This window comes from Bufo gargarizans, chromosome 3 (assembly GCF_014858855.1).
Source record: "Bufo gargarizans isolate SCDJY-AF-19 chromosome 3, ASM1485885v1, whole genome shotgun sequence".
In the NCBI taxonomy this organism is placed as follows: domain Eukaryota; kingdom Metazoa; phylum Chordata; class Amphibia; order Anura; family Bufonidae; genus Bufo; species Bufo gargarizans.
In genome coordinates, this window is record NC_058082.1 from 494,937,388 (window position 1) to 494,953,467 (window position 16,080).

General features: G+C 42.5%; 1 protein-coding gene across 1 annotated transcript in view; it reads right to left on the reverse strand.

The window, feature by feature from the left end:
* Window positions 1-10,189: 10,189 nt before the first annotated feature.
* The window catches only part of NLK (nemo like kinase), a 190,003-nt gene continuing 184,112 nt past the window's right edge, over window positions 10,190-16,080 (reverse strand). The window contains exons 9-11 of the mRNA XM_044283849.1: window positions 15,244-15,442; window positions 13,528-13,621; window positions 10,190-12,051 (exon numbers count right to left, since the gene is read on the reverse strand). Of these exons, the coding sequence (XP_044139784.1) occupies window positions 11,997-12,051; window positions 13,528-13,621; window positions 15,244-15,442 (348 nt within the window). The 3' untranslated portion in view covers window positions 10,190-11,996. The remainder of the gene's footprint in view (window positions 12,052-13,527; window positions 13,622-15,243; window positions 15,443-16,080) is intronic.

Sequence of the window (16,080 nt, forward strand, 5' to 3'; positions counted from 1 at the left end):
TTATTCAACGGAAAGGGGGGGGGGGGGGGGGGTGATTTAAATTTGCTAAATATATTTTGTAGCCAGTGTTTGAGGCTACAAGACTCACTAATATGGTAATATTGAATAAAAACATTATGTTTCATAGAGAAGCATAGTAATAGCTGAATTGTTAATTTCTTATGTGGGCCTGCCACCTGCTGGCCAACATAAGAATTGAAGCTTCAATACCCTGCGGCCAACGGGGATGCCGGTAAAGACCTGGAAGTGCGTGCTTCCAAGTTTTTGAGCTTTTAGATACAGTGTGTCCATTTTCTGGTCCGCAGCTTGCTTAAAGAGGACCTGTAACCACTCCTGACATTCCTGTTTTAATAGATTCATGTATTCCTCATGTAATAACAATTCTGGAGCAGCTATTCTTATGACTATGTTGTGCCTTTATTATTTCTACTAGAAGTTATGAATGAATGAATTGCTAGCAGTCTGCAGTTAGGGTACAGAAGGGTGGTAACCAGTTGGGGGGGGGGGTATCTGCACAGACTGACAATGGCAGCACCGATTATCTAATCGGTGCGGCCATTGTCAGTCTGTGCAGATACACCCCCCCCCCCCCCCCAACTGGTTACCACCCTTCTGTACCCTTACTGCAGACTGCTAGCAATTCATTCATAACTTCTTGTAGAAATAATAAAGGAATAGCTCAACGTAGAGTCATAAGAGTAGATGTTCCAGAATTGTTATTACATGGGTTATGCATGTAGCTATTAAAACAGGCATGTCAGGAGAGGTGACAGGTCCTTTTTAATTCATGACCCACCGTCTGCTCTGCTGCAGCGAATGACTGCCTTCAGGAGTAATGTCTGTCTTGTGGACACGTCACCTCGGAATCCAGTCACTGGCTGTTGCAGAGCAGATGATCATGTCCCTGCTGGAGTGGAAGTAAACAAGCTGTGGACAGGAAGATACACAGATCCAATGCACAGGAAAAGCCGGTAATTACCAGTAATTCTGTTTCCTCATGGTCACGACAGCACCACCAGAGAGAGATGGACTCCTCCCCTAGGGACAGGAAACCTAGAGTACAAAAAGGAAGTACTTCCCTCCTAACATCAGCGAATTACAGAGATCTAGGAAGCCTTCTAGTTAGTTAGCATCTGAAATAATACTTAAGCAAGTCAAAAACATAATCAACTTTTTTTTATAAATTTGTTTATGCAACAGCCCATGAACACCAATTGTTACAATTAAGGTCGAAGGGTGGGAAGCCGTGGTGCTGTCGTGACCATGAGGAAACAGAGTAATTACTGTCTTTCCCCCATGTCACTACAGCACCACCAGAGAGAATACCTGAAGCACCTTACGCCCAAAAGTTAAAGTTTTTTTTTCCATCTCAGACAATGGGGGCATATCGCTAGGATATGCCCCCATTGTCTTATAGGTGTGGGTCCCACCACTGGGATCCGCACCTATATCGAGAACGGAGCCCCAAAAGTGAAGGAGGGCACACTGCGCATGCGCAGCCGCCCTTTATTCATTTCTATGGGGCCGCCGAAAATAGACTAGCGCTGGCTCGGCTATTGCCGTCTGCCCCATAGAAATGAATGGGAGCATGGGCCACACATGCGCAGCACACTCCCATTCACCCCTATGGGAGAGGCGGGGATTAACGCTTGGTGGTGGACGGACCCCACGTAATCTGGGGTGCTCCGGCCACAGCGCTCCCCGCTCCGTTTTCGATATAGGTGCGGGTACCAGCAGTGGGACCCGCACCTATCAGACAATGGGGGCATATCCTAGTGATATGCCCCCATTTTCTAAGATGGGAATACCCCTTTAAGGAAGCAAAAGAGCCCATATCAAGTCTATAGTGACGAAAAAAAGTGTGTGTGGAGACCAAGTAGCCGCCTTACAAATCTCATCAATGGAGGCACCTCTCCTTTCTGCCCAGGAAGATGCCACTGCCCATGTTGAATGGGCTTTCAGATTATATGGGGGAGATAAACCTGCAGAAACATAAGCAGCAGAAATACCCTGCCTAATCCATCTAGCGATGGTATCTCCCCTCCTTTATTCGTCCCCGACACCTGAATAAAGAGTCTATCAGATTTCCTGAAGTCTTTTGTCTTGACTAAGTACTCCAAAAAACATCTGCGTACATCCAACATATGAAATTTCCTTTTTTACTCAGAAGAGGGATTAGCACAGAAAGAGGGCAGCACCACAACTTGGGACATATGGAAGGTGTCGACCACTTTGGGTAAAAATGCTGGATCCGGCTTGAGGATAATTCTGTCCTCTAAAAATTGGGTATAGGGCTCCCTAACAGATAAGGCTGCTAACTCCCCTACCCTACGTGTTGATGTTATTGCAACTAACAGGGCAGTTTTCTGAGCCAGCACTTTGAGGAGTATATCAGATAAGGGCTCAAAGGGAACTATACATGAGGACTGGAGAACAACTGATAAGTCCCAAGATGGAGCACGCATTGGTACGGATAATTGCAGTCTCTTGACAGACTTAAGGAATCTGATAATCCAGGGATGATCAGCCATCTTCTGGCCAAACATTGCCCCTAAAAGCTGATACATGAACTTTGAGAGTGGCCTCTTTCAATCCCTTCTCCAGACCTTGATGCAGAAAGTCCAGGATGTCCGCCATGTTAGGTCTGTCTAGGTCAAGGGGAGCAAGATTTATCCTAGAAAAGATTTTTTTCCCAGATTCTAAAAGTATATTTTAGACGTCACATCTTTTCTATTGGCTTGTAAGTTGGAGATAACTGCATTAGACAACCTTTTAGCCCTTAAAGGGAACCTTTCATGTGGATATTTGATTATAATCTAACTAATTATATACAATCATTAACTACTAAAAAGTGCCTTAGATGTATTCACTTACTGGTGTGACAGATGGTTACCTCATAATATACACACAAAGATGCCGCATGCGAATGAGCCGATTTGAGTCCGGCGTGATGTCATTGAGTTCAGCGTATATTTAATTCGGAGCTATAGCCACTCCCCTGCCCACCTGCTGCTGATTCCTATAGAAACAAACTGTCATTCAGCAGCAGGTGGGTGGGGAGAGTCAGGAGCTCATGAATATTCATGACTCATCATTATCAGTACAAGATGTTGGCAGATTGACTGGGTCAATTAAAGAAAGTGACCCAGCATTTTGCTAAGCAAATCAGTCACTTATTTATGTTGCCCTTAGTTAGGACACCATAAAACTGGTGACAGGTTCCCTTTAAGGTCTGCCTCTCAAAGGCCAAGCAGTCAAATCAAGATTTCGTACCTCTGGATGACATATTGGGCCCTGCATGAGATTTGGACTCAGGGATCCCCCAGAGACATGACCCTCAGACAGGAGAACCAGGCTCTCTGCGGCCAGAAGGGAACCACCAGGATGACTCTTGCTCTCTCTTCCTTTATCTTCTTGATTACCCTGGGAATAAGTGCCAGTGGGGGGAAGGCATACACTAGGTCCCAATCCAAACTCTGAGATAGAGCATCCACTGCTAGAGGCCTGTCTGCTGGCGATAGGGAGTAGAAATTGCTGACCTGTCTTTTTTTTTATATCCTTGTTGTGAAGAGATCCACCTGAGGCTTGCCCCATAAGGCCGAGATCTTCGAGAACACTTCTGGATTTAACTGCCACTCTCCTTGACAAATCAGATGTCTGCTGAGATCGTCCGCCCTGAAGTTCAGATCTCCTTTTAAGTGGGTCGCTGATATTGAATTTAGCTGGGATTCTGCCAGGGAGAAAAACTGAAAAGGCAACGACATTAGAACTGGACATTTAGTAGTTCCTTGTCTCTTGATCAGGGATACTGTAGTAGTATTAATCGGACAAAATTCTTACATCTTTACCCTGGATAGAAGGGGCTAAGGACTGAAGGGCCCTAAAAACTGCCAGGGTTTCTTTGTAATTTGAGGATCTAGCTTGAACCTCTGGTTCCCAGGACCCCTGGAAATCTAAACTGCCCATGTGCGCCCCCCAACCATAAGGCCTATCATCTGTGGTTATTACTACTGAACACATTATCTACCTGTAGGACGACATTATCAACCTAAGGACGAGATTACCTTATTAGACAATCTAATTTTCCTATCCAGGTCTAACTGAGTACCAACCCAGGTATTTAACAATTCTAATTGCAACCTCCTGGAATGCAGCTGACTCCATGGAACCGCAGGGAAAGCGGTGGTGAAAAGAACCAACAGAGACATCCCTTTCCAAATAGTAATGAAAGGAACAGAGGAAACTTCCTGAATTAAAGAAAAAAATCTTTTCAATTTTCTGCCTGGGAAGAAAGGACTTCTGAGCCACAGAATCTAATAAGATTCCACAAAAAAAACTTTGGTTTTGTAGGGAGAGGAGAAGATTTTTCCCAGTTGATTACCCAACCCAGCTTTTCTACAATTCCCTGTGCATGAACTAGGAAATTTTGTACCTTCTTTGGATTCTGCCACCAGCAAAAAAATCATCCAAGTATGGGATAAAGATGCAGTCTCCTTCTCTGATGTGAGCCGCCATCTCGGCTATGATTTTTGTGAAGACTCTCGGAGCGACAGCAATCCCAAATGGCAGGGCACAAAATTGTAGGTGGGAATTTATCTGAACTGCTAACCTCAGGAACTTCTGGAAGTTTTTGTGGATGGGTACATGGAAATAAGCGTCCTTTAAGTCTAGAGACGCCATATAATAGTCCTTTGTCAATAGATTTATTGCTGACCTTAGGGACTCCATTTTGAACCGATGGTGAACAAGAAACTGATTCAGAGGCTTCAGATTTATAATGACCCTGAATGTTCCATTTGGTTTTCTTACAAGGAACAGAGTGAAATAAAACCCGACCTATTTCCTCTACCGGAACCGGAAACCCATTTTTCGACAAAACCTCCGACTCCACAAGAGACTGACCTAAGGGCCCCGAAGAGCAAGTTGTGACTACAGGTCCTTCAAAAAAAAATTAGCATATTGTGATAAAGTTCATTATTTTCTGTAATGTACTGATAAACATTAGACTTTCATATATTTTAGATTCATTACACACCAACTGAAGTAGTTCAAGCCTTTTATTGTTTTAATATTGATGATTTTGGCATACAGCTCATGAAAACCCAAATTTCTTATCTAAAAAAATTTGCATATTTCATCCGACCAATAAAAGAAAAGTGTTTTTAATACAAAAAAAGTCAACCTTCAAATAATTATGTTCAGTTATGCACTCAATACTTGGTTGGGAATCCATTTGCAGAAATGACTGCTTCAATGCGGCGTGGCATGGAAGCAATCAGCCGGTGGCACTGCTGAGGTGTTATGGAGGCCCATGATGCTTCGATAGCGCCTTAAGCTCATCCAGAGTGTTGGGTCTTGGGTCTCTCAACTTTCTCTTCCCAATATCCCACAGATTCTCTATGGGGTTCAGGTCAGGAGAGTTGGCAGGCCAATTGAGCACAGTAATACCATGGTCAGTAAACCATTTACCAGTGGTTTTGGCACTGTGAGCAGGTGCCAGGTCGTGCTGAAAAATGAAATCTTCATCTCCATAAAGCTTTTCAGCAGATGGAAGCATGAAGTGCTCCAAAATCTCCTGATAGCTAGCTGCATTGACCCTGCCCTTCATAAAACACAGTGGACCAACACCAGCAGCTGACATGGCACCCCAGACCATCACTGACTGTGGGTACTTGACACTGGACTTCAGGCATTTTGGCATTTCCCTCTCCCCAGTCTTCCTCCAGACTCTGGCACCTTGATTTCCGAAAATTTGCTTTCATCCGAAAAAAGTACTTTGGACCACTGAGCAACAGTCCAGTGCTGCTTCTCTGTAGCCCAGGTCAGGCGCTTCTGCCGCTGTTTCTGGTTCAAAAGTGGCTTGACCTGGGGAATGCGGCACCTGTAGCCCATTTCCTGCACACGCCTGTACACGGTGGCTCTGGATGTTTCTACTCCAGACTCAGTCCACTGCTTCCGCAGGTCCCCCAAGGTCTGGAATCGGTCCTTCTCCACAATCTTCCTCAGGGTCCGGTCACCTCTTCTCGTTGTGCAGCGTTTTCTGCCACACTTTTTCCTTCCCACAGACTTCCCACTGAGGTGCCTTGATACAGCACTCTGGGAACAGCCTATTCGTTCAGAAATTTCTGTGTCTTACCCTCTTGCTTGAGGGTGTCAATGATGGCCTTCTGGACAGCAGTCAGGTCGGCAGTCTTACCCATGATTGCGGTTTAGAGTAATGAACCAGGCTGGGAGTTTTTAAAAGCCTCAGGAATCTTTTGCAGGTGTTTAGAGTTAATTAGTTGATTCAGATGATTAGGTTAATAGCTCGTTTAGAGAACCTTTTCATGATATGCTAATTTTTTGAGATAGGAATTTTGGGTTTTCATGAGCTGTATGCCAAAATCATCAATATTAAAACAATAAAAGGCTTGAACTACTTCAGTTGGTGTGTAATGAATCCAAAATATATGAAAGTCTAATGTTTATCAGTACATTACAGAAAATAATGAACTTTATCACAATATGCTAATTTTTTTAGAAGGACCTGTATGTAACGGGTAGGTGGTAGACTGATTAACTCGAGATGGAGACCCTCTTTTATGGTCTCTAGAACCCACGAACTTCCTGCTATTAACTGCCACTGTGCAAAGAAGTTTTTAAGTCTGCCACCCACCCGCAAGACCCAGTCATTGTGAACTGGATTTCTTGAAGGTGGAAGAGGGTTGGTTGAATATAAGGACACTACCTTTATGTGGCCCCCTCCATCTGTTACCTGCTTGACCTCTGCCTCTAACCTTTAGCATGAAAGGGCCGATACTATCTAGAGGACTGCGGAACAGGGAATCGCTTCTTTTTATCTCCTGCTTTGTCCAATAAATCAGTGAGAACGGATCCAAAAAGGAACTCACATGGGATAGAGCACAATTTATTCTTGGAGCCGAGATCCCCTGACCAGCTCGTGACCCAGAGAGCTTGTCTAGCAGAAGTTCATTAAGGCCACAGCCCTAGCTGACCTTCTCAAGGTATCAGATGAGGAATCTGCCAGAAAAGCGGCTGCCTTCTTAATTGCAGGGAGGGAGGCCAGCAGCTGATCCCCAGGCACATTTTGGATATGTGCTGAAAGCTGATCAATCAACAACATCGTGGACCTAGCCACTGACGTTGCCGCTATGCTTGTTTCAAGCGCTGCCCCAGCGGTCTCCCAAGCTCTCTTAAGGAACTCTTCCGCCTTCTTATCCATGGGCTCTTTACGAGTCCCCAACTCTTCAAAAAGGCAAGGAACCTCTTCTAGAAATTTTGGCTATAGCCACATCAATTTTAGGCGGACGATCCCAAGTTTTGGTCTCCATCTCATCAAAGGGATACTTCCTTTTGATGGCCCTGGGAATAAACTACTTCCTGTCTGGGTTCTCCCATTCTGATTTAATAAGTTGAGACACAGTCCGGTGAATAGGAAAAACTTTCCTTTTCTTTATCTCAAGTCCTTTAAACATGATGTCCTGGATAGACTACTGTTCCCTAGCCTCTTCTAGCCCCATGGCTGATCTTACTGCCTTGACCAACTGATCCGTATCTTCACACTGAAATAATGGTCTTCCTGATAAATCATCCTCAGACCCCTCTTCTGAGTCTGACTTAACCATAATTAAACCGTCTTCTTCAATGTCAGGTGGTACTGCGACAGAGGGAGCAACCGCAGTCTGCGGTATAGATATTACAGGCGGTGACCAAAAACCTCTTAAGGAGGCCTCCACCTGATTTTTGACCATCTCCGGCAACTGCAGCAGCAATGAAGAAGCTTCTTGTGCCATAACCTTATTAGTACAACTGATACAATTAGGTTTGCTATAGTCAGCAGCAAGACTGACTCCGCCACATTGCGCACTCCTTACTTCTAGAACTTTTAGATCTTCTGGAACCCTCATCTGTAGATGGGACTTTGAAGGAAGATTCCAAGCGAACTTTCTTGGAGCTCGTATCTTCACTGAAGACACTCATTTTAGACACAATACCCCCCTCCTGGAAATAGCTAACACCTATGGCTGTTTACTTCACACACGGAGGCCGACTGCAGCAAAAAGGCACTTACTTTTATATCTGCCGCAGAGAGCTCCGGGAGACCCGGCGTCTGACTTCACGATTCTGCATCGGCATCCTCCCCGCTCCTCCCAGCCATCATCATCTGACTCAGACTCCGCCTCCAGATGGCCACGCGCGCCAGAGCTCCAGACCCTCTCCTAATTTCACCAGCCTCCAGCTTCTCACCGGAGACTCCCCAAACAGGTGAACTTACCTTAACTGCCACTGTCTCCCTCGAAACCACAAGCGGGCCGCGGCGATAGAAAGGAGCGGGCGGGAGGCAAGTACACGGACCTGCTTCTGGGGGTGAAGGAACCGACTCCACACCGGGAACAATACGGGGCACCCAGCCACCCTGAACCAGAGAGATTTTTTCTGCCTCCCAGGTCCCCCAGCTATTTACACAACACAACCACCTGGCTATGGAACACTCCAGGCTTCCTAGGGACAGGAAACCACTGATGTTAGGAGGGAAGTACTTCCTTTTTGTACTCTAGCTTTCCTGTCCCTAGGGAGGAGTCCATCTTTCTCTGGTGGTGCTGTCGTGACATGGGGGAAATATGAATCTTCATACAAACTACAAAAAATGGCGTGGTGTCAAAAGGCAAGAAGTGCTCAACCCCATATGTAGTTGTGCATCTATACCCAGGGGAGCAGATCCTGCACTTGTGGCCCCTTGCTAATGGTGATCCCCAGCAAAAATGCATACAGTGGAGAGTGCCTGCAGTGGACCACAAGTACCACAAAGACATTCTACACAAGATAGAAAAATGTGTGGATGTAAATAGCTATATGAAAAACATTAATAAGGACGGTGCACTACTGTGCACCTTCCTTATTAATGTTTATTAAAATAAGAATCTTCCCATAGTGGAAGCAGGCTGTGGGCACCTGTGAAAAGTTATTAATTCCCAGACAAACCTTTTATGGCAAGAACTGAATATAGCAGCTACCAGTGGCATAACTGTAATTCATGGGGTCCCATAGTAAAATAAGATGGGGCTCCCACCACCTAGTGTAAGAAAATTAACACAGCAGCATAAATGGCAATTAAAAGGTATGTGAAATAGCACAAACAAATGTACAATGTTTTTGCACCTAATAGGGACCTCCTCAACCTATGGGCCCCATAGCAAGTGCTATAGCTACACTTTTTAAATGTTTATTTTATTCAAATTTAGGCCTAGTTTAAACTTCAGTGATTTGGTCACTAATTCCCATCAGTGATTGGAAGCCAAAACCAGATGAGGGTCAAAAACACAAAACAGGTTCAAATCTTTTCACTACACCTCATTGCTGTTTAGGCTCCACTTCTGGATTTGGCTCAATCACTGATTGAAATCACTGACCAAATTACTGAAGTGTGAACTAGGCCTTAAGGTTGGTTTTACAGCCAATTGTCGGGAAGGAAGCGTTCCTTCCCGACATTCGGCTGCACACTCAGTGAAGGAAAGAGCTATATTTACATGCAGCGATCTCCTCCACAGTATGAGTGCTCACTACTGCGATCCCTCATCCCTATACAGAAACATTATTTCTAGGTAGCAGATTGCCCTTCAGCCAGTGTGATCTGCTGCTCAGAAACAATGATTGATGTGCCCGCCCAAATGACAGGATCACCTGATGAACGATATCAGGTGATCGACAGCACATGGACAGATGGGCAGATTGTAAGGAACTAGCGTTCAGAGGAACGGTTGTTCACTATAATCTGCCCGAAAATCAGGCAGTCTAAATCCACCTTTAGACTTGCACATGATTCTCCACATCTCCAGGACAAATATATAGCTTTTCTAACTTTTTGTGAAGACGAATTCATGGATTTCTTAAAATTAAGTGTATAACAGTGTTTTACAGTTATTAAAGGCATGGTGCATTACTTATTTTACTTACAGAAAATTGAAGGAATTTCAGAAATTGTATTCCAATAAATATGGTCTAAGTTCTAAGTAGCCTGATTACTTATGACAGTCACTACAGTAAATGTATTACTAAATTAGGAGTCAGGGTGTAATAAGAAACAAGAGTCAGAATGTTGGCATACCAGCTGTACACAATACTAACATAGGTGTTCGTAATACACCAATAAAGAAAAACTTGACAAACGTCTAAATCAGCTTACAACGGATTAAAGGAAGGAACAAGAAAGATTTTATTGTCACATTTAATGTTTTCACCACTTTACTTCAAAATCTACATTTTACAAAGTGACCATTGAGTGTCTCATATGACCATTATCTTTAGATATAGCCTTTCAGGACTTTGACTCCATCCGGTGATACATTTTGTTTGATGGTAAACTGTCTCTCAGATATATCTTTGTTGAAATGTTTCATTTGGAGCTTGTTGTTGGGAGCCACTTTCAGGAAAAAAAAACAAAAAAGTAGAAAAAGATACCATACCATCTCTTAAAATTTGGAATTCCAATATACAGTCTTTCACAGCAAGTTACTTCATTGAAGTTAAAACTTCCCATAAGCTTAAAAACCCAAAAACAGAAATAAAAACATTTTAGTCTCCTCCTATTACAATCCAGCTCATTTAGGATAAAAATATTATTCTAAAAGATAAATTACAATAACTTTAACAATTAATAGTCCATTACAAATACCTCTGTCGTCCCCTCAAAACAATTATTCTTGGATTCATACAAGGCTAGTCCATCAAAACATCTTGGTATAGGTGAAAGCAATCTTCTGGTTTTATTGTATTGTAATGCTTACATATAAAAGTTGGAAGGAACATTCAAGTTTTAAAGTCTGCACACTGAACCTAAAAATAACAATTTGGAGTGAAACAAGCAGAGCTGTAAACTCCAGGAGGTAGAGGCCATCAGTTTGTATGTACATATACACAGAATATTCAGTGTTTATTTTAGGAAAAAAGAAAAAATGGAAAAGAAATTCTACTGTGACATTTCAACACTTCCACAACAGCTCTTCCCTAAGTACACATATAAAGTTAGAGATACTGCCCCTATGTTCAGTTCTAGCCCAGTTTTTGTCTGCCATTCCTCATGTTGGAGCCGTCCAGTGCAAAAAAAATAAAAAAATCCAAAAATTTCACAAAAACAACTAAAATGTGCCAGCTAGTGCACCTTTGTACAGCGGGACGTGAAAAGGACCTTCACAAAGAAGCCCATCAATGGAATTATTTACACAGATGAATAATGAATGATGCATGCCCATGACTGAAAAGGTAAGAAAGGAAGGAAGTCTAAGAAAAATAGATTAAATATATATTTTATATATTTATATAGGGGAGGAATTAAAGGGTCCCATCCCCTCTAGTCACAGATGCACTTATTCTAACCACAAACCTTCTGTCTTCACTATATCAAAATAGCAACACGCTCCTCTAGCACAATGCTGCAAAGAAGCCATCAAGTGCTGGAGACTGAACACTGGGTGATCCTGTGGTCTGCTCCTGTTTTTGGGAGGTACTTCATGATTGGTCTCCAGACAGTGCTCGATTTTCTTCCAAGCAATTGCTTGTATCAACATAAAATGAGGAGGTTTTAGGAATGGCTCAGTATAAAAAGGCTTAGCACAGTTCCTTTCAATAACACATAAATAAAACAAAATAGTTAAAAGCAACCTCTACAGAAGCAAAAAGAAAAAAGGGATTTATTCCACAAAATTTGGTGCAGTTGTCAATTTGTTCTGAGCCTTAAAACTGCTTAGAATTAATAAAAGAACAAACAAAAAAAAACAAATTGGGGTTAAATTATCTTAAAATACAACCACTGATTTTATCGGAGTGAAAGTCACTAGTACGCCATTTTGTTTAAAATATAATATAGATTTTACATTTAGTGGTTGATAAGTTAAATCTTAATTAAGAAAAAATAGTAAAAGCATGATCAAGCTTCAAGATTGCAATCCCCAGACTCCAGTGGAAAGCTACGGGACACCTTCAGTAGTACGTCTTCCAAACTATTCCCAAACCAGTGGAGATGGTGGCATCTCAGACGGCTGAGCAACAGTGGAACTGCAATGGTTAAAAGAAGCACAAGGGTTAATGATAACCATGGTAGACACTGATCTACTATGTTTCTGTATATCAGAAATTGGAGAAATAATTTGGGGGCTGCAACACGTTCAGGTTTCTGGATGCAGTTTTTAAAGGCAAAACCAAAAGTGGATTATAAAAAAAGTTGAGAAGTTGTATCTGTCTTAACACCTTCTCTACTTTTATGATCGACACCTGATTTTGGCTTCAAACACTGAATGTGTGGCAGCACCCTTAGGAGATGATCTGTACTATTTAAGGCTCCTTTACACAACAATCGGGGCAATTATCAGGAATGAGTGTTCCTAGGAACGTTCCTTCCCTATAATTGTTCTGTGTAAGGGCTCATTCACACGTGTTGTTTGGTTCCGCAAACGAGGCACATTTTTTGCGGCTCGGGTGCGGACCTATTCACTTCAATGGAGATGCGGACAGCACTCAGTGTCACATTTTCTGTCCAGAAACAATTTGTATTGGGATGAGTGATCACAGTAAGAGTCAAATGCCTTCATATAAGGAGGTGATTGCTGCATGCAACTGCAGCTCTCACTTCCACTCTCTATCAGAATTATTGGGAACAAACGGTTCATTCCCAGTAATTTCCCAGTCAGTTGGCACATTATAAAGAGGCTGTTGTATTAACATGTGACCACCTGTCTTACATAAAGACATTGTAAAGCTTTAGCAGACGCTGTTATATAGTGTCATAAATAATATGCTTAGGACAGGCCAGCAATGTGTGATCGATGGGTGTCTGATCCTTTAGAACCCACAATCAGCAGAACAAAGGGGCGCATGAACACTCATCCTATAGGCCATCATTAAGAAACCCAAGAATACACTGTCTTACCAGAGAAGAGCCCTTTTAAAATGCGCCAGCTGGGCACTCAGCTGTTCCCACAGAGTCACATTCCCAGCACCTACGGCAAACAACTAATTATGCCAGGAAAGCTGCATCCAGGCAGGATTTTGTCTCCTGCAGCAGTGACCTTGCATGGATGGATCAAGTGTGCCAGAACAGGAGCCAGTTCTAGAAAAAGTGCAGTTCAAAAAGGAGTAATAACCCTCTATAATCTCCCAAATGGACAGGGGTGGTCTACAAGAGACAACCTATTTATTATAAAACCACTAGATGTATATGTCGTCTATAGTGAATTTCTCTTTTCTATCATCTTGGGTTTTAATCTATGAAATATTTTAACTTTTTGATTTTCTGTTTTATCACACTCCATTTTTCTTGTTTTACTGGATTGTCTATGGGGAAATTGATTCGTTTTGATCAGGAACCGGATAACATGACATTTTCTTCTTGGGTATATTTATATTCTGGATGCCCTTTTTTGCATTTGCTTATGAAAAAAAATATTCTAAAATTCATAGTTTGGTGATAAAGGTGACACAAAAAATGATGATGAAGAGCCCACAGTCAGATATACTCGCTAGCAATAAACATACCTTATAAAGCTTTTAAAAGCGGCAGACTGAGGGTTGATGCACAGCGGCACTCTGTTCCCTTTTTGCTGCTCCAAAATAAACTGATGGATGATTTCTGTAGCACAAAGAATTGAAATAAGAAAAATCTCTTGTGAATAAAATAAAAGTTGTATATTACAGTGCACTTATTCTGTCATTAACGTTGACTATAGAGTAAGCATTCTGCATTTTTGTAGCTCAACTTCATAATTTTTTTTTTTCAACTTTATATATCTTTAAAACTGGGACATAAATTGCCAGGCTTAAAGGGGTTGTGCAGCCAGTGCATATTGAGGACTTATCCTCAGGATAGGTTATCAATATCTGATTGGTGGGATCAGAACTCCTCTGCTTCCTCTTCAAGATTAACTAACCTGAGTGCCGCCTCGGAGGCGCAGAGTAATTACTAGTGCTTATTCCATTCACCTGAATGGGACGAGCACTTGTAATTACCGTACACTGTGCCGCTACTGCAAGCGAGACGACAAGCAATGGAATTGTACAAGAGCTGCCTCTTCAAACAGCTGATTAGTGGGGGTGCCAGGAGTCAGAACCCCACCAATCAGGTATGGTTGACCTATCCTGAGGATAAGTCATCAAAATGTACTGACTGCACAACCACTTTAAATTCAGAAAGCGTCACGTGTCACGACTATCATAGTCTTCAAAAACAGCAAAACCAATGGAAACCTGACTGATTTTATTAGGGCTTATTCACATCGCTGCTAGTCATTTCCATTGTCCTGCTCTGTTAACAGAAGAAGAACAGCAAAAAAGTGACAGATCTGGCACATAACTGAACCGAATGGAATCCAAACCGACCCCACTGACTATAATGGGATCTGTTTGAGAGTCCACTCTTTTACCTGACTGCTGCTTTTGTCAGAATCTGTGACGAAGGACCTGAATGGAGCCTCCAATAAGTGAACAAGCTCTTATAATTCAGAAAGATCTGTCAGGAGTAACTGGGATCTCTTTAAAAACGGTCATAAAAGTCAGTGGACTCAACGAGAATGATAGATTCAGTCTTATTGTTTAATAAAAAAAAATATATATATTTTTTGCCCCTTACTCCCATTTTGCCTGTAATCCTTAGCAGCCAGGTCCACTGAGGACTCCATTTATCAGAATAGAAACATGGCGTGTCGGGCAGTCCATGGTTAGGAGACTAGGGGTGACTAATTCCCCTGTTTTTTTAGGGTGCAGTATGGACAGAACCCTGTACCCACCATGCAGGAGCCCGACTCTGTACACTAGGAAACCCATTGTTTTAAAAGCTACCTTGGAAAAAAATCGACTTTTCTACCCTACAAGGACTACTGTACTGGTGGTTAGATTATGCTGCATTTATTGTGTGGACACAACAGTACATGCTGTATGGTGGTGTCCGTTACTGCTGGGGTGTCAAGTTTGTGGTATTTTAATATTATTAACATTAAAGGCCAAGTTTTAGACACCGCCTGTAATTTTAGATTAATTACAAGAAAAAAAAAGCCAGCTCGGATGAAGGGGTTCTCCAGGATTTACATATTGATGCCCTAGCTTCAGGATAGGTGATCAGTATGAGATTGGTCCCGGTGCCGATCTGATATTGATGACCCATCTTGAGAAAAGGCACATCAATATGTAAATCCCGAAAAAAAAGGGTTTGCACACTATTACAAATGATGGCATATTTCCAAAGGAGAAAATGCTTACCTTTTACCTGCCGTACAGAACTAAGGTTCTTTTCAAAAGTGTCATCAAATTTGGGGTTTGTGATTGGCTCAAAATCACTGGTATAGACCCTGCCCGTAGAGGTGGAGAAACAGCATTTACACATGCAGGTGTGATATCGCAGACGCCCTTCATCCAGGTAGGGGTGAGCCAATGCATCTTTAGCAGATATCCGCTTGGACTGCAGCAGAAACAAAGTTGTGATTATTTCTATATTTCACTACTCCTGTGAACAAGCAGAAAACAATCAGACTTCCAGTCTACAACAGGAGGACATCAGGATGCGAGTCACAACCTATAGAACTAAACCTTACTTAACGGGGTTGTCCGAGTTACATAAAAAAAAAGAAGAAAAAAAAATAAAAATAAAAGCACTGTAAATCTGATGGTTAGCAATATATACATAAGGACAAGTTCTAGAAAAAAAAAAACAACAACCCTATACTTAATAATTTTCCTAGTTCCGTTCTGGCCAACAGCTGCAGAGCTGTGGGGAGGGCATGTAACAGTCTGAGGTTTTCCTCGGGAATATTTGAAGGCGTCAAAGACTGTCTTTTCCTCCCCCCTGCTCTGTAAAGCGAGTGACCAAAATTGCTGCCCTGTCTGCAGTGTTGTATGTGTAGGACTACAAGTCCCTGCTGTACAGTACAATGACATTGCTGATACACACAGGATCTTCCCCTACCTGTTCTTGTGCAATGCTCTGCAGACACTTCCTCACAGCCAGCAGAAGAGTACAGAGGAGAAGAGTCCTCCAGTCTTTGTCAGCTCTTTGTTTGCAGGGAAGGAAGATCCTGTGCACACCATTTGTCTCGCAGC